At 53.5% G+C, this 23,831-nt stretch overlaps 1 protein-coding gene across 1 annotated transcript; it reads right to left on the bottom strand.

Moving 5' to 3' along the window:
* Window positions 1-284: 284 nt before the first annotated feature.
* On the bottom strand, window positions 285-23,811 carry IUM83_05894 (Transposase; the record flags this gene model as incomplete). The annotated part of the gene is made up of 6 exons (XM_067930056.1): window positions 285-708; window positions 904-953; window positions 1,014-1,284; window positions 1,398-1,407; window positions 23,034-23,287; window positions 23,675-23,811. The coding sequence occupies 6 exons, from the start codon at window positions 23,809-23,811 to the stop codon at window positions 285-287; spliced, it is 1,146 nt and encodes a 381-aa protein (XP_067782696.1).
* Between the last annotated feature and the right edge of the window lie 20 nt (window positions 23,812-23,831).

The raw sequence follows: 23,831 nt of genomic DNA, 5'->3' as shown, positions 1-23,831 counted from the left end.
TTGTGGAGAGTGCCATGGTTGGCTTACAGTGCTGGCGGATAGTATACTGCCACCCCGATTTTTTGCTTTATTTTATCCAATACGAGGCGTTTTGCGACGCGCTTTTGTCCAATCGAAAGGGCGCTCTAATACGAAGCGAACGCTACTCGATTCATTTCAATCTGACACGTACTTGCGATGCAACCGTAAAAAATGTTGAAGTTGAAGTTGACGTACCTGGCGGTTACAATACTGCCAGTTCGGTTTGCGCGACTTGTACTGGTTGTTTGACGCTTGAATTGCACTCAGTACTTGGTCTTAGCCCCATGGAGCTCCAGCGTAGCGATGCACCTCTTTGGCTTAGACTCAACCAGTTTTGTGATGAGGTCCTGCCCGATCGCAGCCCACGATGCCTTGATCGTCTCGATGAGGTCTTCACGTGTCTGAAATTGTCGTCCGTGAGCGTAGACAGCACGAGTCAGGACCCCCCACATATTCTCTATGGGGTTCAGGTCGGGCGACTGTGCTGGCCAGTCCATCACGTCCACGTTTTCCTCCTTCAGGAACTCCTTCGTGGCCCCTGAAGTATGGATTGAGGCGTTGTCATGTTGAAAGACACACTCTCGGCCGTACACGCGGTCAATGAACGGCAGCAAATACTCTGAGAGAGTATAGATGTACCGCTCACTGCTTTGATTTCCCTCTAAAATCACTAATTCAGACTTACCGCTAGCACAAAATGCAGCCCAAACCATGACACTTCCTCCGCCACTTTGGCGAGTAGAGTAGATCTCGGGTTCGCGGCGCAAATCGTGCCAATAGTGCTGCATGCAGTCTGGCCCGTCCAGATTGAACTTCTTTTCGTCTGAAAAGACGCAGTTTCCCCATTTTGTCACGTCCCAGGTCACCTTAGCTCGGGCTCACGTGAGACGAGCCTCCTTGTGCTTCTTAGTCAACACAGGCGTAGCTTTACGCTTCTCGTAGTTCGTGTTAGGATCCGCCTGAAGGATTTCACGGATCCGCCGCGCACTTACAGGTAGCTCCAGCGCCATTTTGAGCTCCGCAGAGCTGAGTTGACCCTTCGAAGCTTCACGAAGCAGCCGGCGACGTGCCTTCGGCGTGAGCTTTTTGGGTCTTCCCGATCGTTTAACCTTGGTGTAGCCCTCTGGATCAGATATGAAGGCGTGTACTACGGGTCTAGAACGCTGCACACGTGTCGCTATAGCTCTTTCGCTCAGTCCCGCCTCAGAGAAGGCCGTTATCCGGTGCTGCTCTCCTTCGGTAAGTTTGGTCCCCTTGGGCATGCTGCTAACACGAATACATGACAAACAATACAATAGCATATGCACATTTAATTGCTGATCACAGGGCTAGAAGCGGATGCGAAAGCAACGCCTCCATATCAGTAAAATACGCACCGGCAGTATACTAACCGCCAGCACTGCCAAGCGAGTGAGGCGTTTAATTGCGGTTGCGCAGTGAGCAAGAAGCGGAGTGAGCTGAATCGAGTGGCGTTCGCTTCGTATTAGAGCGCGCTTTCGATTGGACAAAAGCGCGTCGCAAAACGCCTCGTATTAGATAAAATAAAGCAAAAAATCGGGGTGGCAGTATACTATCCGCCAGCACTGTATCACATACCTTGTTGAATAATATCATGTTGAGTAATATTCAACAGGGTATGGGATAAGCCAATAATGATAGTAGTAGTAGTAAAAGCAAACGTGGTCTCGCGCTCATTACGCTAGTTAAGAGTCAATTTATTGAGCCTCCTGGCCAGGGATTGACAGTAATTCGACTAAAACTACTACTCCACTGATACCTATATTAAAATGATGATCAAAATGATGTAGTAACTAACGGAAATTCCCGATTAATACCCTCTACCCAAATAGTACCCTCTCAGAGTAACCCGGTAGTAACCCTACAGTAACTCACGTACCCTACCCTGCTCTGATGACCAGTCATCTTGTTACACCTCACTTCACTATAGAACGCAGCCCCAGCCATTCACTAGCGCTGCCTGCACACGTTCGCAGCACCCCAACACCGCCTCATTCGGCAAAATGCCATCAAGAATCCCCATCAGCAATAACTCAGCAGTAACCTTTTGGTAATACAGAGTAACCTTTCGAGATTTTGTGAGGGGTACTATTAAATAGTGCCCGGGGTATTATTCCGTAATTTCCGTTAGTAATTTGGGACGAGGTGCCATTAGATATTACTGTAGTAACTAGTAACTCAGATCGACCCTGTGAATTACTATAAACTACTGTCGCGCACTTGAAGAAATCCAGAGGCGTGTGGCAATCCCCCGCTTCCACAAAGCAGGAATTCTGGTTCACCCCCACGCAAACTCATGTGAATCACTGCTTCATGAGACGGATAGGGCGACGAGTGGGGTGTCTGCGTCCGAGCAGCGTTTGCAAGAGCTCAATCGTCACACGAGCAAGCCGGTCATCGTGCTGGTGACGCCAGTCTTGCAGATCCAGACTTCTCAGCCCTCATTCTGCAAGTTTCCTGCAACGCCAGAAACGCCAGCAACGACCAAGAACTCTCTCGACTTGTCACCCTTCATCCCCATGAAGTGCGCTAATCCCGACTGTTCGTTCGCCGAGTTGACGACGGCCGATCCGTGTGTCGTCTGCAAGCGTGGAGTTCATCACCTGTGCAGTAAACCGACAACGCTCTGCAAAGGTAGCTTGAGTACTCGGTGGACTGGACCACCGTGGCACTGCAGCAATCAGAGAAGGAGGGGGTAAGCAAGAACGACTTCGCTCCGTTGCTGATGGTTAGTCGAAATGGAGTAGTTTGCTGGCGTGTGGAGGCCCTCTGCAAGTATGTTGACATTCTTCGTTGGTTTTGTGATGTCGGTCGCGTAAAATTTCCATCTACCTCGGCCTTAGCACGCGTTTGGCTAGGGCGCAGCCCTTCCAACGCGTTCCAAGAGCGTGTTTTTTCTACAGGGGGATTTGTGATGAGCAGCCTTCGGACGAGAACCGACAATGAACGTGCGGAAATGCAGGTCCAAGTCAAGCACAATCGAGCGGAAATCCGTCGTATGGAGCTTGGCAGCGATGCAGGAGGTCGGCCACTGAAACTACAAGGAATTACTGGAAATTACTACAGTAACGGAGATCCCCTGAAATGATAGTGATGTTACTATAGTAATTCGGTAGCCACAGCTGCCTATTAATACAGTAGTTTCGGGAAAATTCGTATTACTATCGATCCCTGCTCCTGGCTAGTGTAGCGTTCACACACGTCGGATCTCTCTCTTCTGAGGGTGTGTAGGAGAGGAGGGACTGGATAAGTCGTCTCCAATCCTTCGGGTCTTGTACGTGGCAGCGTAATAGATAAAGATCCGCAACTCGTCGAAGTCAGTAGTTGTCGGGAAGGGTTCGGAGGTCGGTATCGAGGATCACATGAAGCTTGGTGCGTTGGCGACCGCGGAACTTGGGGGTTTGGCTTGACACGAAGTAGACTTACATGGAGCGGTAGGCGGGTAAGTCTGGTGTCGTTGTCGAATGTCGGAGAATTTGCCCAAGTAGTGTCCAGCGGCGCTCGAGAAGACGGTATCGGAGCGGCTCCGTTCCAGTGCGTCGTCGTTAGAGATGGTGTCGGGGTATCTCATGCCGACAACTTTACGGAGCTGTCGGCGATGAAAACCTTCTAGCCCGCGCAGTTTGGTTTGGGTTAACGCCCAAGTGCCGCAATTGTACAGCAAGATAGGCAGCACGTAGCAGTTGTAGAGCCGCAATCGCGTGACTTCCTAGGTCAACGATGGCCGGGTCCAAAGCTTCCACATAAGGCGAAGAGCTGCTGCGGCGAGGCTCTTCCACCGCGAAACATCCTCTGCGTCGCCCAAGAGAGAGCTTAGTTTTGAGCGTGTTGCGTCAGGATTCTTCTTTGGCGCAGTCGATGCGATTTGTGGAGGCATGCAGAGATTGGCGTACAGTAGTGTGCTCGGTCTTCGAAGTGTTCTTAGAGGGGGAGCACTTGGCTAACAGTGCGGGCGGTTCATTCTAGATCTTGACGGCTATGACGGGTCGTGGCAGATGAAGTTAGCGGCGTCAGCATACACAATCATGTCCTTGGGTAGTTGATGAGGAACGTCGAGCTGTGCAGCCACGTCTCGTAATGCTGTTTCTAGGCAGATAACAAAAAGAACAGGTGAGAGTGAGTAGCTTTGCGGGGTACCTGTACTGATCTCAAATGGCTCGAGCGAACTGCGGCCCGTCCGGACCGAAAGTGTAGTCCGTTGAAATAGTAGGCTAATTAGGCGGATTTCATTGGCGTCGAGGATGTCTTCCAGCACTGATAGGAGTTTGCCGCGATGAACAGTATCAAGCCACGCGAGCGATCAATGCCGAAGACGCAGAATCGCTCTTGGTAGCATTGAGCGCGCGCTGCTATCCACCTATGAGTCATATCATATGACTCGTATGGCATCGGCAGTACTGCGACGGGGTCGAAATCCGCTCTGGTGGGGTGATAGGAATGCAGCGACCTTCGGAGTGATGCGGTAAAGCACAACAAGCGAAATCACTTTCCGAATGCTGTTGAGCAGCACGACGGGTCGCAGGCAGGTACATTACCCAGCCGGCTTATTCGGCTTCGGGAGGCAGAGGAGGATTCCTTCACCGAGGTGAATGTCATCCCCTGTCTGGAGTCCGTGATTAAGGATATCGGCGAGTGTCGTGGCCAGGGTGGCCGCGCCATACTTCAAAAGTTTCGCTGGGATTGCGTCGGTGCCCATGGCGGAGGCGGCCAAAGACAATGTGTGACGAGGTCCGAGCCAATTCTAGGCCAGGACCCATCAGTCAGAAGCCCAAACCCTACCACGTACCGGCCATATGTCACTTGAAATGTGGATATTTGTTGACACAAGTCTGGACTTTGTACATACTTCATGTTGTACTGGCTACATCTGGAAACTGGGCCCTGCGAACGTCGAGTTGCAGCACCCCCCAGACCCCCAGGTCTGAGATTCGCTCTAGAGGCCGCGGATCTGAGGTTCCAGGCCTCGAGTCGGACTCTGGGCAGAGAACTGAGCCCTGGCCTTCTGGATCTGTGATTTGGAGCCCCATTGTTGCTTAAGTCTCAGACCCCAGATCTCAGATTGATGACCTCACAGTTTGGAGTGCCCGGGGTTTTGAGACCTGAGAGTGATGGCAAAAGACTGAGACTTTGTGATTTGGAGTTCGGTCTGGGGTTTGCCTGTGGACCAGACCCTGAGATGTGCAGTCTGGGGTCTGGGAAGAGGGCGTGGCGTGCGGCGTCTGATTTCATCTCGGCTCCGGGGTGCCACAGCCGGGATATGGAATCAACATCGTAATTTTGCCCCCAGCTCAGATTCCCAGCCTTAGAGTCCCAGAATCCGAGCCAGAGTTGAGACATGCCAAATTGGTTGGAAAGCCGGGATATGGAATCAACATCGTTTGTACGATGCTCGTGAGGTCAAGTGGAAACTGGTGAAAGACAGCTGACGCTCCGAGTCTAAGACGTGACTAAGAGTCTACGGCGTGCCTGCAGGGCCTGAAGTGCCACTTCGTGGTCTCGCATATGCAGTGGGTACACAAGGGATGGCTACATTGCCGGTCTGGGAGCTGCGGTAGTTGCTCTTTGAAGTTGGCGGTTGCCGCTTGGAAGATCGCTCTGAAGGGTCGCCCCGTTGTGGCTTTTCGGCCCCTGGTGTCAGGCACACAAGATTCGGCCTGACCAGTCGCCTATGAATTTGGGCCAACTGGAGCCACAGGATCTTGGCGTCATCCGGATTACACCTGATTTGTACCCAGAGTAATCAGTGTAATCAGGTGATGACAGACCAAGTCCGCCCAATCCCGGCCACAAGATCCTGGCGTAATCAGGATATCACTGATTTGCACCCAGGTGTAATCAGTGTAATCAAGTGATGATTGACACAGACAGGCCAATGGAAGGGCGCCAAGGCAGCGACGCGCATTCACGGGCGCCGCCAAGCCAGTAGCTTAGTGGGTGTCTCACCCTGATTCAAGGTGTACCCAGGAGATGTTTGCACCCTTACTTGATAGGCCCTTTGATGTGCATGTGCATGATAATAATCAGAGTTTGTTTTGCCCCGAAGACCGCAAGCTGCGGAGGTCGTTTTGCGCCGACGATCGTGTTGCTTCACAGGGACGAAGTCTCTGCCCCCGGCGGCGCGCACAAGGCCAAGTGGAGTCGCTACGAGTGTTCTACGGTCAAGCTCAGCTAACTCCAAATAAATTCAAGTTCAACAACCAAGCCTTTTCGTGTTTCGGCCCGGTTTGCCTTCGTTGTTGTATTTCCACACGCGGGACATTGGTTTTGCTGACTTTTCTTGCTGGTTGGCTGGTTTCCTGGCGGTGCTTCATATTTTCGAGCGGAAGGTGGTCCGCCCTGAGGTTTCGGGAGAGCAACACCTGTGATTGTGGTTTCTGGGGTTGCTAGTGGTATCCGTGTGGCGTGAATAGTCTGGGATAGTGGTTCCCAGCTTCGCTGTGTCGCCTACATCAAGGCGTGGCGCGCGGAAGTCCCAGGGTGCAGAGCGAGAATCATGGATCAAGGCAGGCTCAGAACGAGCCAACTCTCGGGCCACTCTGGTCTGAGGGGCGAGTGAAGACCGTTGTGCGGCTCTCAGTCTGAGCCGCCGGAGGAAGTGTCGTGACTGGAAGCGACTCGAAGCCGGAGTCGCTCAGCAAGGAGGAGGCTGTTAAGGCCCAGAGTCCAAGGGCCTGAGAAGAGAAGTGGACTAAGTGTGTGTGGAGTGAACGTGTTTATATTCAAGAAAACGGGGCACAGCGGACTCAGCACGTGCGTACAAGGGCCTTCCAAGCAAGGAGCAAGCTTCGACTGGGGGCATCTGGGAACTGTCGAGTTTGGAGGCAGCTGGTGTGGCCGACGCAAGTCTGGGCCCACAGCGTAGCCTTAGGAAGGACCAAGTCAAGGGATTGCAAGAGTGAGGAACACACGCCTCACCCAGCTTGGGATCTGAGATCTCATCTCAGATTCTGAGTTGAGTGGTCTGAGATCGAGGTCTAGCCGCGAGGCTATTCATTGATTGTGGAGTCCGCATCGCCACAAATGCAAATCTCGTCGGCGGTGATCGGGTTGCGCAGGGGACGTGCGCTTTAGTCCGCTTGGACGGGTGTCCACGAATAGGGCTTGGAAGTGTTGGTTGATGAGACGGTCTGCTCGCTTCCGGTTGAGAATAAATTTACCTGTATGGTCGCATAACGGGGGTAGTGATGTACGTGTCCGGAACATCGCACGGGTTGCCTCGAACATCTTGGCAAAGTCGCTCGACTGCTCGATGCGCGTGACTTGGGCATGAGTGATATCGTTAGCAAGTTGTTAGCTTCATTATCGAAGGCGATGTAGGATCTCACTGGGTTGACGGCGTAAATGCTGGGCGACTAGTTTTGATCACTGGATATGAGTTGGCGGAGCCGAAGCTATTCTTCAGTCGGGCAAGTTCAGGATCTGCGATGCGGGCATGGGGCATGTAGACCAGGTAGCCTACTTGTCTTCAGCTGCTGCCAGTGCCGCGCGGAGAGTGTCTAGCCATCGGTTCTGGTTAGTAGCTGTCGAGTCCGTTCGTGGTAGGTATTGAGCGAGGAGTCGGACGTAGTGTGCTTGCTGAGGTTCATCGTGCACGAGGCGGTGGGTTGCCAACCGGGTTGTCCGTTCTATAACCCGAGACGCCGTCCTCGAGTAGCGAAGCCTTGTGATGGCGCTGAGCTCAAAGTCTAGCGTCACCAGCTTGTTGTCTGACGGTGTCAGGGCTCCGCCCCAGGACTGCGCGTTCTTGCAGAGTAGCCGGTGCTGTTGATTGCATATGATATAGTCAATCTGGTTGAGAATACTGTGGTCCGTTTGACACAGTGTCCAGATTGTGATGTGCTGTGCTCAGTTTTGAAAAGCTGTGTTTGTGACAAAGATTGTTAGTGGCACAAAGAGAAGCAACAACGTGGCCGTTGCGTTCGCGTCGGCCTCGCGCCCAGTTGCTCATGAAGGTTTCGTCCTCCCAATGGCGACCTAGCTTGGCGTTGAAGTCGCCAAGAACGAACGTCGTATCTCGGCGTGGGAGCTGGTTGATTGCTGTGTGTAAGCCTTCGTAGAAGCTTCCGACGTACGTGAGGTCACAGCCACTATGGGGTGCGTAGGCGGTGATAACATTGACGAATTGAGCCTTGGCGAGCCGTAGGTGCAGGATACCCACGCGGTTGGATTGGACCCAGTACATGTTCAGGAACCTTCGTAAATGAGGAGCGGTAGCAATACCGATGCAGTGGTGGATGTTGCTGGACGGCAGGGTCAGAAGGTAGTACTGGCTGATCCTGTGCTCACTCTAGTAGTTGACACGAGTCTCCTGGAGCCCAATGATGTCCAGATTGTAGTGTTCCAGGTCACGAGGAAGCGCCTCGTGTTGCTTGCGCTGTGAGCCAATCGAGTTGACATTAAACGTACCTTGTAACAGAGGTACACGCCCAAGTGCTACTGTGGTTCTAACAGATAAAATGTCTGTTAGAAGTTTTGGATACTTCCTCACCTTGGTATAAGTTACACCAGTGACTACATTGAAGTGAGTCACCACAATGAGTGGTCCACACCTACCCAAAGATCCTATTGGTAGAAAGTAGCATATTTCTATCAATCAGTGACGTGTATATTAGCGGGGCTCTGCCAGCCAGTAACTGGTAATCCCTTTCATAGATGATAAACCGTTTTAGGAGGAAGATCAATTTAGAAACTATACAGACCTCATTTTACCTTAACCTAATTGCTTTGGTGTCTTTACTTGATATAACTTATACTTGTGGACTCAAGTACGTTTTATATAAGTTAAAGCTATACTACCGCTTCCTCATACACGTAGCGCAACGTGTAAGCAAAAGTAGTGAGTCAAGTTAGACCCACTTCACCTGGTAGCACGTTGTAGTCCGTCCAATGACCGACTACGCGACGTACGCACGAGGAGTACGAACGCGGAGCCGAGAACCACATGAGCACGGAGGTGTCCATGGAGAGCTCCAACACGCCTGCAACGCATGTTGCACGCGCCGACTGCCCCCACCTTTCCGACCCAGAGTGGGAAACCCTTCAACGATTGCCAACAGTTATTAGGGAGGCGGCTTCGCTATCACCGACGGAGCAACATAGGATTCATCATGAAGGAGCAGTGTGATGCTGCTTTCTCAGGGACGGTGTCATCAGGGACGACACCGCGTGCTCAACCATTAAAGTTGAGCGTAAGGAACTACGTGGGGAGAGAGGGCGAGCCTCTCCTCCGATGGCTTGTCGAACCCGACACATACATAGCGGCTCGACGTACCGTCAACCCGCCGTTGAAGGTCGCGTTTGCCATGTCCTGCCTTGGCGGACGCGCAAGGAGTTGGGCGTGCGGGCGCCGACTCTCCGATCCTACGTGCTTCAGCACGTACGAAGTATTCAAAGAGGAGCTCAGACAAGCGCTTGAGCCCCCGCAAAACGAGTTCCGGTCGAGGGCGGAATTCCTCGACCTGCAGCAGGGTAAGCATTACGTTCATGCTTACGCGCAGCGCGCACGATACTTGGTCTCAACTATCGTGACTAATCCAATTGACGAGGCGACTAAGGTCGTCACGTTCACGAAGGTGGGCCCGTGAAGACCTATCTCTTCCGAGAGCACCCGAGTACTCTCGAAGCTGCAATCACCCTTGTCATCCAAGAAGAGTTTAGACTGCGGCAGGCTAAACTGCATGCAAACGTGCCGAGGCCGCAACCGCGCCCGGTAGTGAGGACGGGAGGTCTGGAACCAATAGACCTCTCGAACGCAACGGCTGCTGGTTACCAGCAGCAAGGGGACAATGTGTGATGCTTCCGTTGCGGAAGGATCGGTCACTTTGCGCAGCTCCCATTCCCCCTGGAGGTGGTCGTGGCGATGCTAGACATCGCCGCGGACCAACAAAAAACGCGAACATCCAGTAGGCGCGGGACGCCCTACTGGTAATGCGGTCACAGGTGCCGAAACTGGGCACGCGATACTGAGGACTGCAGCCCCCAGTGAGACTAGCTCTCGCTGCAAGAAACAAGATGACAGGCCGAACCTAGTCATCTTGAAGGTTTACTCGAAGAGAGCGAGTTATTCTCTTGGAGCATTGGTAGATTCAGGCGCGTCGAACAACTTTGTTCGACTACGAAGACTGCCGAGTCTTGACTTCGAGGAGGTACATGCACCTCAATTCTTTGGAAGTTCGATTGGCAACCGATACCATCGTTAAGACCGAGAAGCGCGTCGTGAGTATGCGCTTCTAGTATAAACAAAGAATGTTCGTCGAAATACTTCGCGAGAAAGCCAAAAATGGTATGTTTGTTAGCCAATGACGAGCCGAAGATGCTCAAAACGCTTGATCCTGTAACGTACGCAGACTCTTCTATGGGCTCGCGTAACAAAGAAGGTCCAAATGGAGTTATAAATTCATAACGTATTAGAGTAGCGTGTGTACTTCTCGGTTGACCACTGCTCACACGCTTAATATCCATGCCGTTCTCGACTTTCTTGCGCCGCACACATACTGGAACCACCTCTCCTGTAGTGGGTCTAACTTGACTCACTACTTTTGCTTACACGTTGCGCTACGTGTATGATGAAGCGTAAGTACTTAGTAATTGCTTGAGTTAATTATATTTGAATACACAAATATAATTTAAATCAGATAAGACTTAGATTAGGTAAAATGAGAACTGTATCGTTTATAAATTGGTCTTCCTTCTAAAACTGCTAAAACTGTATATCATCTATGAAAGGGGTTGACAGCGGCTGGCTGTCAGAGCCCCGCTAATATGCATGTCTCTGATTGGTAGAAAGATGCTGCTTTCTACCAATAGGATCTTTGGGTATGTGTGGACCACTTATTGTGGTGGCCCACTTCAATGTATCCATTGGTGTGGCTTACACCAAGGTGATGAAGTATCTAAAACTTTTAACAGATAACCTATCTGTTAAAATCACAAGTGGCTTGTAGCCACTTGTGCGTGTAACCCCGTTACACCATCCCCCCTTAAGGTTAAACGCGCGGGGTCTCCGCACGTCAATCTTCTGAATTGACCATTCGTCAATTCTCCACGTTTGGAGAAGAAACCCGCGCTCATTCAACGATGAGCGCGCCTCAAGAAAAGAAGAATCCGAAGTCGGTGGAGAGTCATCTCTTCATCGATGACTACTTCGAGCACCAGAAGGCGAAGTATGGCGACGTCGTCGAATTCGGCGACGACGATGAAGATATGGAGGACGAGAAAGACTCGTCCTCAAAGTGCAAAGACTCAGTGTCAAGCGAATCGCTCGACCCCCACGCTAAGAACATTCGCCCGCATGAAGGGGACGAATCGGACGCTTCGAGTTCGAAGGAACTGAGAGTGATACCCCACTCGCTTCCGCTGGGGCTCTCAGTTCGCGCGCTGCAGGCGCAGCACGCGATCCGTGGATGCCGTCGGCGTCCGAGATCTCGGACCTGTATGGGAACTCGGTACCTCCGAATGAGGTGCCGTTATACGTATGCAGCGCCATCAAAGATGACGCCGTGACGGCCGTGCTGCACTTTGATGCGGAAACGCATCAAAGGCGCGATTATCACATCGGACTCTTCCATGAGCTCCGATGGTTTCAAAGCAAGAAGACATCTTCTCGCAGCAAAGTGCCTGAGTGGCAGGCACTTTGTCGAAGTTGGAATGCTTTTGTTGGGAAATTCAACACGAAGCCGAATGCTTACCGTGATCGGATTAAGCAAGCGCGTGATCGCTTCGAGATGTACTCGAAGCGTGGAAAGTTGGAGCAACTCCACGTTGCTGCGGAGGAGGCTAACGTGCCGTACGCTGTGCCCGAGGGATTTCATGCTTCCCAGACGCCGTCCGCTTGAGCGACCGCGACCTGAACCGGTACACGTCATTCCGTGTGCCCGAGAGTCTCAAAGAGCTCCGTGCTAAATTCTTAGCACGTGAGGGTTCGGGCGCTAGCGATGACCGCAGCGGTCGAACTACTTCCGCTGCGCCAGCGCGTACGGCTCTTCGTACGCCCTCACCATTTCTGAAACGTCCTCTAGCAAGACGTTCCGCGGCTCCCATGTATCTTGATGGGGAGGAAGCCTCTCCAACGAATACGAAAACGAGCCCCTTGAGGGTTCGTTTTCGGGATACTATGGTCAACAATCCGCTCAATAATCCAGCGGGTTGAGCCGCGGGCGTCACGGATCGGCGGTGGCGGGGCTGGGAACACGCCCCGGGTATGATCAGCCCCGGGCTGATCAGTACGGGCCTCTCCACGACCGGGTGACCGCCATGGAGCGTCTACAGGGCGCTGAGTTCGCCGCCCTGAAGCAGGAGCTGGCGAACCAGAAGGCCCAAGTCGCGGCGGTCTCACAGACCGCCTCGAATATCCAGGTCGAGTTGGGGACCCGGGTGAAGGAGTTGCTCCAGCGCGTCCGCGCGCTGGAGGAGAGGCTACTCGTCGCCGAGGCCAAGGCTTCCGCTTCTGCCTCGGCTCCTGCCGGGGCTTCGGGTCAGCCGAGCTAGGTGGTTCGTGCTGCAGGTATGGCCTCAGCCGTCCGATGTAAAAGGTCGGATGGAGGCGCATGCTAGACGGTATGTCTAGCGGGTATGCGTCGCCGTGCCGTGCCAACACAGTGAACGGCCCGATGAAGCGCGGAGCAAGCTTACTTGCTCCGAAATCCGAAACCGCATGTTTAGGCAGGTTTTGAGTAGCTACCAAACCAATGAACTAACTTTGAATTCATTTGTGTTGCCTCTGCCCACATTGTCTGCGTTCAGCTTCTGTTGATCAACAGAAGCTGCTATGGCATCTTGGACAAACCGAATCACGGCTTGACGTTTGGTTATGAAGTTGGTTGCATCCGAGCTGAAGTCAATCAGCTCACTCTCCGCTAGAGGCCCGGCCTCTGTGTGGTTCTTCGCGGTGTCTGCGCCTTGCGCAGACCCGTGGTCTTTGTCCCTGTTGTTAGAGGAGTCTGCACCCTGCGCAGACTCATGCGTTTTGTCCGTTGTTGCAGCTGACACTGTGCAAGTGTCAGCGGTTTTCTGCGGCTGCTGTATTGCAGTCGTAGATCCTCCCCCACTTAAAGTGGGAGCCATCACTCCGAGTAAACTCGGTAGACGTGGATGCCGCATCGCATTCACGTAAAACGGTGTATGCCCGGTTGAGGCATGCACTGAGTTATTGATGACAAACTCTGCCATCGTTAAACACTCGCTCCAGTATTGGAACGAGTGGGCGTAGCTCTTCAAAATGTCGACGAGCACGCGATTCACGCGCTCGGTTTGGCCGTCCGTCTGCCGCAGTCGATATTGAAAGCTGGCTCCCAAGAAGTATAAACACTTCTTGCCACAGGTGCGCTGTGAAGCGCGGGTCTCTGTCCGACACGATGTCGGTCGGCATGCCATGGTGTTTGAACACCATGTCGACGAACAGACGGGCCGTCTGTTTCGCGGTCACTTCTGCCGGCACCGCAGCAAGATGTACCATCTTGCTGAAGCGGTTGACGAAGACCACAACACCGGTGTTCCCTCCGTTGTCTGGGGGAAGACCAAAGATGAAGTCCAATGACATGGACATTCCGACGGAGTCGGTAGGGTTGCAATGGAGCCTGCGCAAACGGGCAGGCTTTACGCGTTGGCATAGCTCGCAAGCACGGACGTACTTGCGCACCCACTTGTACTGATGGTGCCAGTAGAAGTCACGCGTGAGAAGGACGTATGTCTTCTCACGTCCGAGATGTCCCGTAGTCGGGGCATCATGATATTCGTACATGATCCTGAGTCGCAGGTCATGGTCATTCGGCACGACAACGCGATCCACGTTGTCGTCGACTGCATTATAAAGAAGCAGTCCGTCGTGCACTCGAAAGCGGTGTGCACGCGCACGAAGGTGCTTGGGCAGCTTCTGACGAGACTTGTCAGAAGGTGCTGTGCCATAGGCCAGCAAGAGTTTCGTGTCCGCATCGTGCGCGTACGCGGATTTCACATCGTCCAGCAGAGACGATGTGGGTTTGCTCGATCGCATGACGTCACTGGCATTGACGTCAACAGCTTCTGCGTAGCCCGGCCGACGTGATAACGCGTCGGCCACCACTTTCAATCTTCCGGGTTTGTATTCGACCCGGAAGTTATACTCCGCAAAGAATGAGAGCCATCTCGCCATTCTTTGTGAAATGTGTGGTGACTTCACTGCAGTCCGCAGTGAAGCATGGTCGGTGTAGACCACAAACGGTCTACTTCCAAGCAAATACACTCGGAACTTTGCGAGTGCGTATTTCATGGCAAGGAGTTCCTTGTCATGTACCGGATAGTTGCGCTCAGCTGGCTTCAGCTGACGCGATTGGTAGTAGACGACACGATCACGGCCCTCGTGATCGTGCTGCATCAACGTACATCCGATCGCGAAGTCGGATGCGTCACACACTACGTGAAATGGGTGATCTTGGTCAGCCACTGCCAAGTTCGGCGCCTCAGTCAAGCCCTGCTTGACTGCATCGAATGCCTTTTGGCAATCGGTTGTCCACTTCCACACAGCTTCTTTCTTAAGAAGTTGTGACAGCGGGCGGGTCTTGCTCGCGTAATCCTCCACGTCAGCTCGGCTGTGGATGAACACATCATCGAAGTAGCTCGGTGCGAAGTCGCGCACTGAGCGCAACAAGTGCGTCACGCACCTGTTGAAAGTTGCATGGGCGTTCGTAAGCCCGTGCGGCATCACTAGCCATTCCCAGAGCATGCCGCTTGGCGTGCTCACTGCCGTGAGAGGGATATCGCTCTCACGCATTAGGATCTGATAGAATCCATCTCACAAGTCGAGAGCACTGTAAACGGTGCTCCCGGCCATCGAATCGATGATAACATCTTTTCGCGGTATCGGCGTCTGCGTCGATACCGTCGCATCGTTCAGCTTGTTATACGCATGAACGATGCGCCATCCACCCTGTGGCTTTTTGACACAGAACGTCGGAGCACTGTGCGGGGACTTTGATTCCCGCACTTGTCCTGCTTTGCGACGACTTTCAAAGAAGTCGTCGATTGCTTTTACTTGTTCTCCCGGCAGTGGCCACTGCCGCGTGATACAGTACTTCGTGCCCCGCACGAGATCAATCTCGTGCTGAATACCCTTATCCTGCGGAAGCTCCGCGGGAATCTCTTCCGGGAGTACGTCTTCGTACTCCCTCAACAATTCGTAATAGAGACTCGACTTCACCAACCTTGTTCCTCGAAGTGCTCTCGCTTCGTCTTCGCACGGAGAGTGTCTTCACTCTCAGTGGTACTTCCCATGGAGAGCTGCCTCAGCTCTCCGCTCTCCGTTCTTTCGCTGTACGAAAGAACGCAGACCTGCTCGATGCGTCCATCATGCAAGTCGCGTGTGAAGCGCTTCCAGCTCATGGCTGGAAGCGAAGTCAACTCCGACGCCGTCGTCGGAGGACTAGCGAGTTCCATCTCACGATACTGGAATCCAGTATCGGTGCGCGTCAAGACGCTTAGCGTCTCAACGTCCGGCGTCACCGCCTCAGTCTGCTCAGTAGACGGTTCTCGTGGCGTCTCGGTCCCGGACCGAGACTCGCGCAGCGTTCTCCGCGTGCGCCGTCTTCTTGTTGTGCGGAGCCCGGCTCCGCACAGTTGTTCTTCTGGTCCAGGCCCGGCCGTGGACAGTTGTTCGCCGGCGGACCCTGTCCGCGGGCGCGCGGTATCAAGCCCGGCTTGACCGCATGGCGCTTCGTCGTGCAGCCCGGCTGCACGACAGCATGCAAATTGCGTCAGTGCGGTACGTTTGCAACCGTCCGCACTGTTTGCAGCGTCAACTCCCGGAGTCGACACGCCTTCGTCACCTCGACGCCATGCATTGGCGGAGCCCCTCATGACCGAGGGTGCGTCGGCTCCCGGAGCCGACGCGTCGTCGTCGACCTGACCTCTTCGGGTCAGGGATTGTCCCTTACACACTTGAATGTGGGTGTTGGTTCCCTGAACCAGCACATCTTTTTCTTCTGACGTTGGCAGCATTGCCGACGTTGGTCTCACTTGTGCGCGCCCTCGCGCACGTCTTGGGCACTCCGGAACAGCAGCATTAAGCGCTGTCTCGACTGGTGAGCCGCGCGCACCTGCTGGTGCGTGCGCTGCGGTAACAGGGCCATCGCTCTCTGTTCCGCTGTCGCGGCCGAAGCGCACGAGCGTGCGCTTCTTCCAGTCTATCACCGGATCATGCCGTGCAAGCCACGGCATGCCCATTACCACGTCGAACTTATCGTCCAGGTCCAGGACGATAAAGTGTTCGACAAACACCTGTTGCCAGTCGTACCTCCAGAAAACTTCGAGGTGTATCTACCTCCTCGAAGTCAAGTCTTGGCAGGCTTCGTAGTCGAACAAAGTTGTTCGACGCGCCTGAATCTACCAAAGCTCGAAGAGAGTCACTCGCTCTCTTCGAGTAAACCTTCAAGATGACTAGGTTCGGCCTGTCATCTTGTTTCTTGCAGTGAGAGCTGGTCTCACTGGGGGCTGCAGTCCTCAGTGTCGCGTGCCCGATGTCGGCACGCGCGACTGCATTACCAGTAGGGCGCCCCGCGCCTACTGGATGTTCGCGTTTTGTTTTGGTCCGCGGCGATGCCTAGCATCGCCACGACGGCCACCTCCAGGGGGCATGGGAGCTGTGCACTCCCGTGCAAAGTGACCGATCCTTCCGCAACGGAAGCATCGCACGTTGCCTCCCTGCTGCTGGTAACCAGCAGTTGTTGCGTTCGAGAGGTCCATTGGTTCTGGACCTCCCGTCCTCGCTACCGGGCGCGGTTGCGGTCTCGGTACATTTACATGGAGTTTAGCCTGCCGCAGGCTAAACTCTTCTTGCATGACAAGGGTGATTGCAGCTTCGAGAGTACTCGGGTACTCTCGGAAGAGATAGGTCTTCACGGGCCCATCTCTAAGTCCTTTCATGAACGTGACGACCTTGGTCGCCTCGTCAATCGGGTTAGTCACGATATTTGATACCAAATATCGTGCGCGCTGCGCGTAAGCATGGACGTAATGCTTACCCTGCTGAAGATCGAGGAACTCCGCCCTCGACCGGAACTCGTTTTGCGGGGGCTCAAACGCTTGTTTGAGCTCCTCTTTGAACGCTTCGTACGTGCTGAAGCACGTAGGATCGGAGAGTCGGCGTCCATACGCCCAACTCCTTGCGCGTCCGCCAAGACAGGTCATGGCGAACGCGACCTTCGACATCGGGTCGACGATGCGTCGAGCTGCTATGGCTGTGTCGAGCTCGACAAGCCATCGGAGGAGAGGCTCGCCCTCTCTCCCCACGTAGTTGCTTACGCTCAACTTTAATGGTTGAGCACGCGGTGTCGTCCCTGATGACACCGTCACTGAGAAAGCAGCATCACACTGCTCCTTCATGATGAATCCTATGTTGCTCCGTCGGTGATAGCGAAGCCGCCTCCCTAATAACTGTTGGCAATCGTTGAAGGGTTTCCCACTCTGGGTCGGAAAGGTGGGGGCAGTCGGCGCGTGCAACATGCGTTGCAGGCGTGTTGGAGCTCTCCATGGACACCTCCGTGCTCATGTGGTTCTCGGCTCCGCGTTCGTACTCCTCGTACGTACGTCACGTAGTCGGTCATTGGACGGACTACAACGTGGTACCAGGTGAAGTGGGTCTAACTTGACTCACTACTTTTGCTTACACGTTGCGCTACGTGTATGAGGAAGCGGTAGTATAGCTTTAACTTATATAAAACGTACTTGAGTCCACAAGTATAAGTTATATCAAGTAAAGACACCAAAGCAATTAGGTTAAGGTAAAATGAGGTCTGTATAGTTTCTAAATTGATCTTCCTCCTAAAAAGGTTTATCATCTATGAAAGGGATTACCAGTTACTGGCTGTCAGAGCCCCGCCAATATGTACGTCTCTAATTGGTAGAAAGATGCTGCTTTCTACCAATAGGATCTTTGGGTAGGTGTGGACCACTCATTGTGGTGGCCCACTTCAATGTATTCAGTGGTGTGGCTTACACCAAGGTGAGGAAGTATCTAAAACTTTTAACAGATATCTTATCTGTTAATTCACAAGTGGCTTGTAGCCACTTGTGCGTGTAACCCCGTTACATCTCCTACACCTCCCCTACGTCCTGACCAACACGTTTTAGCCACGACACGACCCACGGAAGGTTGATCGCAGCGGCGTTTAGGTTATGGTTTCCTCTGTGCGGCTTCACGCACAGCACACCGTCTTCAATCGTTCTTTGTAGCTGGCAATCATGGGAGCGGACACATTGATCCCGGGTGAAACTAAAGAGGGACATTTCCAAAGAAGGCCATGACATGAAAAAGGCCAATTTTGACAAATGGCAGGTTACTCGCATAATCAAAATCTGCAAAGCTCATCCATACTGTACCGTTTAAACTCGGCTTATCTTCGGCCGTCTACGTCTATTAGGTCGTGGCCGAAGTTGCCCGTGTGGAGGCCGACTCGCCCTGCTCCCGTGGTGTACACGACATCCTGCTCGTCGTCCAGCTCGTGGCCGTTGTGACGTCCTGCTCGCTGAATCACGTGATGTGCGAGATTGCCTGCCCGTCATCCTGGTCGTCACCCCGCGTGTGAACTGCATGGACCTGCGTGACGAGCTGTCGTGCTAAATGTTTGTGTGGCGACGTGCCGGAGGCTTTTATGGCGGCCTCCTTCTAGTGGCGTGTGTGGCGGTCTGCTGTTGAGGTGTTTGACGAGCAGTGTGTCTAACAGAAGGATGACTAGAGCGATGGGCTAGACATCGGCGTGCGCTGGGGAATGAAGTGGCGGAAAGCATCGTGGTATACTAGTGTAATACTAGTGAATTAAGTGGAGGTGAACGAAGTGGCGTACAGCGTCGTGACCTACTAGTGCACTACGCGGACGATGTAAGGTATGCAGATGGTCTACCCTAACAATTAACACCTTGGCTCCGAACGTCGTAAGTTACGACATGTCCTTTTTTGTATGTCGTAAGTTACGACATTGAGCGATTTATATTAGAAAATGGCTCGGACACGATTTTCCCATACTTTAATCAAGTGTTTTTCAAACAACCGCAGCATATAAGCTGCGAGAGGTCTCTGCGACAAGTTCACAAAACCGGGTCAGAGGATGGGTTCGGATGGGTGATGGATGCCAGTTTGGTCCAGACCGCTCATTCGAGAATTTGCGGGCTGGCGGGCATGCGGTCCTGTCGCCGAGAGAAACCCGCCGCCCCCGCCGCGGCACCACACGACGTTGACTTCCGACACTTTTGGCGGCAGCTCAAGGCGGTGGGGTGGACGTCGAAGCGGCCGACAGGTATCCAGACTGAATGGACCTATAGTAGTCCAAAGGGCGCGAACGTGCTGATAGGTGAGCGTGCCGTGGTGGAGTACGCCTTCCAATCGGGATTGCTGGTCGAGGACGAGGAGCATGATGGAGAGGAGGGCGGCGGAGGGGAGCATGTTGAAGAGGGGGGCGGCAGCAAGGAGCATGCTGGAGAGGACGGTGGCGGCGAGGAACATGTTGGAGAGGGGGGCGGCGGAGGTGGCGGTGACGACGCCGCCATTAGACTCTCGCAGATTGACACAAGTGTACTGCTGTCGCAGAACACCATCGAGCAGATGTTTGGACCCTCCTCTGGATTGGAGCCTGAACTATCGCAGGCTGCTGTATCGAGAGCGTTTGACCTCTCCCCGAGAGACCTGGAAGCTGACGATGAGCACCGAGACGCAGCAGCCAACTTGCGTCTGATGTCGGATGCGTCGGGGTTGGAGAGTGAGGGGGAGGACGAACGTGCTGTCACTTCTCCCACAGCTCCCCCACGGCGAACACGGATCCCCCTGAAACTCAACGCCGACGTGAACGTGTTGCAGGATGGAGAGAGCAGCAGTGAGTACGGGAACTTCAGCTCCGATGAGAGCGATAGTGATGGCATCTGCGACGGCGACTGCGACTCTGGAGGCGACGAGTTCGATGAAGAGGGCGATGAACTCTCCGACAGTGACGCCGCCGAGATGGATGAGGCTTTCCTCGCGTCACTGCATATTGGCGGCGACGTTGAACTAAGCAAAGCAGCTCTCAAACAACGGGAGGCAGCTCTACGGGCAATGCAGTGGACCCCAGTCTCGACAGAGTTCGAAACCGATACTACTTCGTACCCTGGGTTGGGTGCGGACGAGGCCAAACCTGTTGGTGCGCTGCTCGATGTGTGGCGGTCGCCACTGCTGACACTACTGTACTTCGTGCCGAAACCCGTGTGGGTCTTGATAGCGAGGGAGACTAACCGCTATTTTTTGCAGCAAGTGGGGAGGCGAGCAGAAAGGATGGCGGCGCGGCAGACTGGACGTCATCGTAAGACCGCCGCGCAAATTGCTAGGCGCTTGAAAGCAGCGGAAGAGTACGGTACCCACGAAATTCTTCATGTAGTTGGGCTTCGAATCGCGCGCATGCTGTGTCCTCAGAAGAGGAGCTACGCTGCGCATTGGTCCATGGTCGAAGAAGGCGCCATACCAGTCGGACTGTTCGGGCGGTACATGACTCGTGACCGCTGCCAAAACATCCTGCGCGACCTTCACTTCGTTGACAACACCGCAGATCACGGCCGCGATAAGCTGTGGAAGTTACGTCCTGCGGTGGACAAGATCCAAGAGCGCTTCTTGGCAGGTTGGTCTCTTCCAGCCATCTTCTCCTTCGACGAAGGCGTACTTCCTACCACGTCGAAGCGCAACACCACGCGCATGTTCATGTCTGATAAGCCACACTGATACGGCTCTAAACTGTTTATGTTGTGCGACGCAAAGACGGCATACTGCCACAGGTGTTTTGTTTGATCTTTTTTCTATGTCGTAACTTCCGACATGTAATGAATTCTGACATCTCTTTATGCCGTATCTGTTCTAGATTTGAAGTTTATGTGGGCAAGCGTAACAACGATGGAGGAGATACCGGAATTGACGCCAAGACTGGAGCAGCGGCCGTCTTGCGGAACCTGAAGACTACGTTCACTCCTCAATCGCGCCACAACTGGCATGCTGTGATCATCGACCGATACTACACCTCGGTTCTTCTCGCCGTGGAGCTGCTGAAGATGAGGGTTTACGTTGTTGGAACGATCATGACGAACCGCTTGGGGTTCGACAAGATCATAAAGTCCGAACACAAGAACCGCCCAGCAAGCATCCCAAGGGGTTCCTTCGTCTTCACGCGCTCTGTCGATGTCCCCGCCATGATATCGTGCCTCTGGTGGGACCGCAAACCAGTCTACTACCTCTGCACGGGCTCCGCCATGACGCCGTCTACGATCGAGAGGAAGGTCAAGCGGGTGGGCGCGATTCAAGTGGGTGTCCTCAGTTGGTGAAGGACTACCAGAACTGGATGGGCGGGGTAGATCGCCACGATCAACTCCGTCTCCAGCGTTACTCTCTTCAGATGTCCACGCGGTTCACCAAGTACTACAAGGGCTTGTTCTTGGGGTTCGTCGATCTGGCGCTGGTGAACGCGTTCCTGACCCACAAAGAGGCGGCCACGATCAAGGGTACAGTGTGTTTGAAACGCTCCGAGTGGTTTACAGTCCTGCAGAACCAGCTCCTTCAATTGAAGGCCGAGGACTTTGCAGGGGTCGAAGCGACACCACCTCCCTCCCGCCAAAAGCGTAGGCGAACACCAGTCCGCCTTGCGCACGCACTCGAGCAGTCCGAAGACTGGGTTACCGTCACCGGAGTTCAGAAGCGCCGCCAACGGTCATGCAAGGTTTGTGCGCTCCTCCGCACAGAAAAGAAGAAGTCCTTCGCGACGACTTACTTCTGCGAGCGCTGTTCCATCGACAACGCCAAATGCTGGTTGTGCTACAAGATTCGCCGCGAATACAAGGGCGTCGAAAAAACCTGTTTCGAGATCTGGCACGACGACTTCGGCGCCGGGCAGAACGTTCCTGCCAGCCTGGGGAAGCGCGTAGTGCTGCGCCTGCCCGGCAAGAACGCAGGAAAGCGCAAGAAGACACGGCGGGAACTGCAGCTCGTCCGCGAGGAAGGAAGCGATGACTCTGACTCTGACAGCAATAATGAGTGAGCGTGTAGGCTGCGTTTCAGTTGATGAGTGGTGAGCTTCGTGTGGTTGAATGCCAAGTTTATTGAACCAACGTACCTTCTTTCATGGGTTTTCTGAAATGAGCTGCAGATCAGTGCACCTCCTCAGCCATCTGTTGGCTGCAAATGGAGTAAGTTACGACATCGAGCTGTGATTGCTCCATCCTAATGCCGTATCATTTACGACATAGACCGGAAACCCTGCTGAAAACTTATACACCTACCCCGACGTGAAGCACATGACATATACAAATGCCAATTCTTTCTGTAAGTGGTAACTTACGACATGCGCTTACGCGTCAGAGGCGAGTACCGTTCGGAGACAAGGTGTTAAATGAAATTCTGAACGAGATTGTTAGTGGACCTTTTTACTACCGATTAGCTGGCTATTTGGCTGACTTTGCAGCACCATCACCACGGGTAATTGAAAAGCGAAATGCAGCTCGCTGTTGGTCGCTCATCTCACTTCATGCCTTGACGATTCCAGTCAGTATTCCAGACCGTCGACACTTACGTCCCGCTCCTACTGTTGCGTTGGCGTAAACGTTTACTATCAGCAACGTAAGCCACGATTTCGAACTCGCGCAAGCAGTCGTTCAGATCGCGATTACCAGGAGCCTTCGGTAACGAACCGAGACCCTCCATCACGAACTGAACAAATAAACTGAAAAACGTGTCCTTTTAATGACGTCAGATTCTTCAGCCAAGCTTTTCCAACTAACGGAGGCCTCAAAGCGACGGCTTCGACAGCTGCTGCGGTGATCGTGCCGTTTGGGCATGTCATTGCCGTTACGCCTGGCAAGTGCTCAACACTGTCCAGAATTCGGTATATCATGTTCTTTAGGTCCTCGTTCGTAACCATTAATTGCCGATGTCCGGTGAGGATACGCTCAAGCGTATCACTAAAGGTATGAATGTCAATGAACTGTTGTGATTGTTCTTCCACTGAGAGAATTCATTTTACTTGATGAATTGGCAGGGACAAGATCGTCGCACATTGAGCAGCGCGCCGTCCGCGCCCCGGTAGTAGCTGCGCGTGATGGAGAGAGGAAGGTTTCCTGGCCGGCCGTGTCCCAGATCTCCAGCTTCACCTTGCGGCCGTCCACCTCATGCAGCTTGGCGCCGATGGTCAGGTCGTGGATGGGCTGGAAGTGCTGCTCCGTGAATTGCAGCAGCAGCGACGACTTGCCCACCTCCGAGTGGCCGATGATGATGTACCTGAGTGTCACGAACACCGTGCTCGGGCGTTGGTCTGCGTGGTCCGGGCCCCTGCTTGCTGTCGCTGCTGCTCTTGCCCGCGAGAGAATTCGGCGCTTGAAGCGGCGGGATCCGAAAAATGGTTCTACGGAGGAGGCATGTAAGGCCTCGCTTCATGGGGCGTTGTATTGGATACAGGGGCGTTATAATATATATGGGATGAAAGACATTTCCGCGTCAATTTGTGCTGGCCACCGTGCGTATATTGATTGACTGTTATAGAAATTGTGCTACGTACGCTGTCTATAGACAATCTCATGGGGTGGGGTCGCACGAATGCGACCCAGTGGACGCTTCATTTCGCGCAGTTACGGATACTTGCCAGATGCTTTGTGGAGCGCAGCGTACTCGTTGTAGAGATCGCGGTACTTTTCGTACTTTTTGTTCGTGCCCAGCTTGAAGAAAGCGAAGGCATACATGGACGAGTGGTTTTTGTCGAGCCATTCCTGGAATATTTTGCTGCGATACGCTGCATCCTCCAGCATTTTGCTTCTGCTAGTAGTAC

The sequence above is a fragment of the Phytophthora cinnamomi genome, assembly GCF_018691715.1.
Source record: "Phytophthora cinnamomi strain GKB4 chromosome Unknown Contig104, whole genome shotgun sequence".
Taxonomy (NCBI): Eukaryota; Oomycota; class Peronosporomycetes; order Peronosporales; family Peronosporaceae; genus Phytophthora; species Phytophthora cinnamomi.
This window is presented reverse-complemented; position numbering and strand designations above follow the sequence as displayed.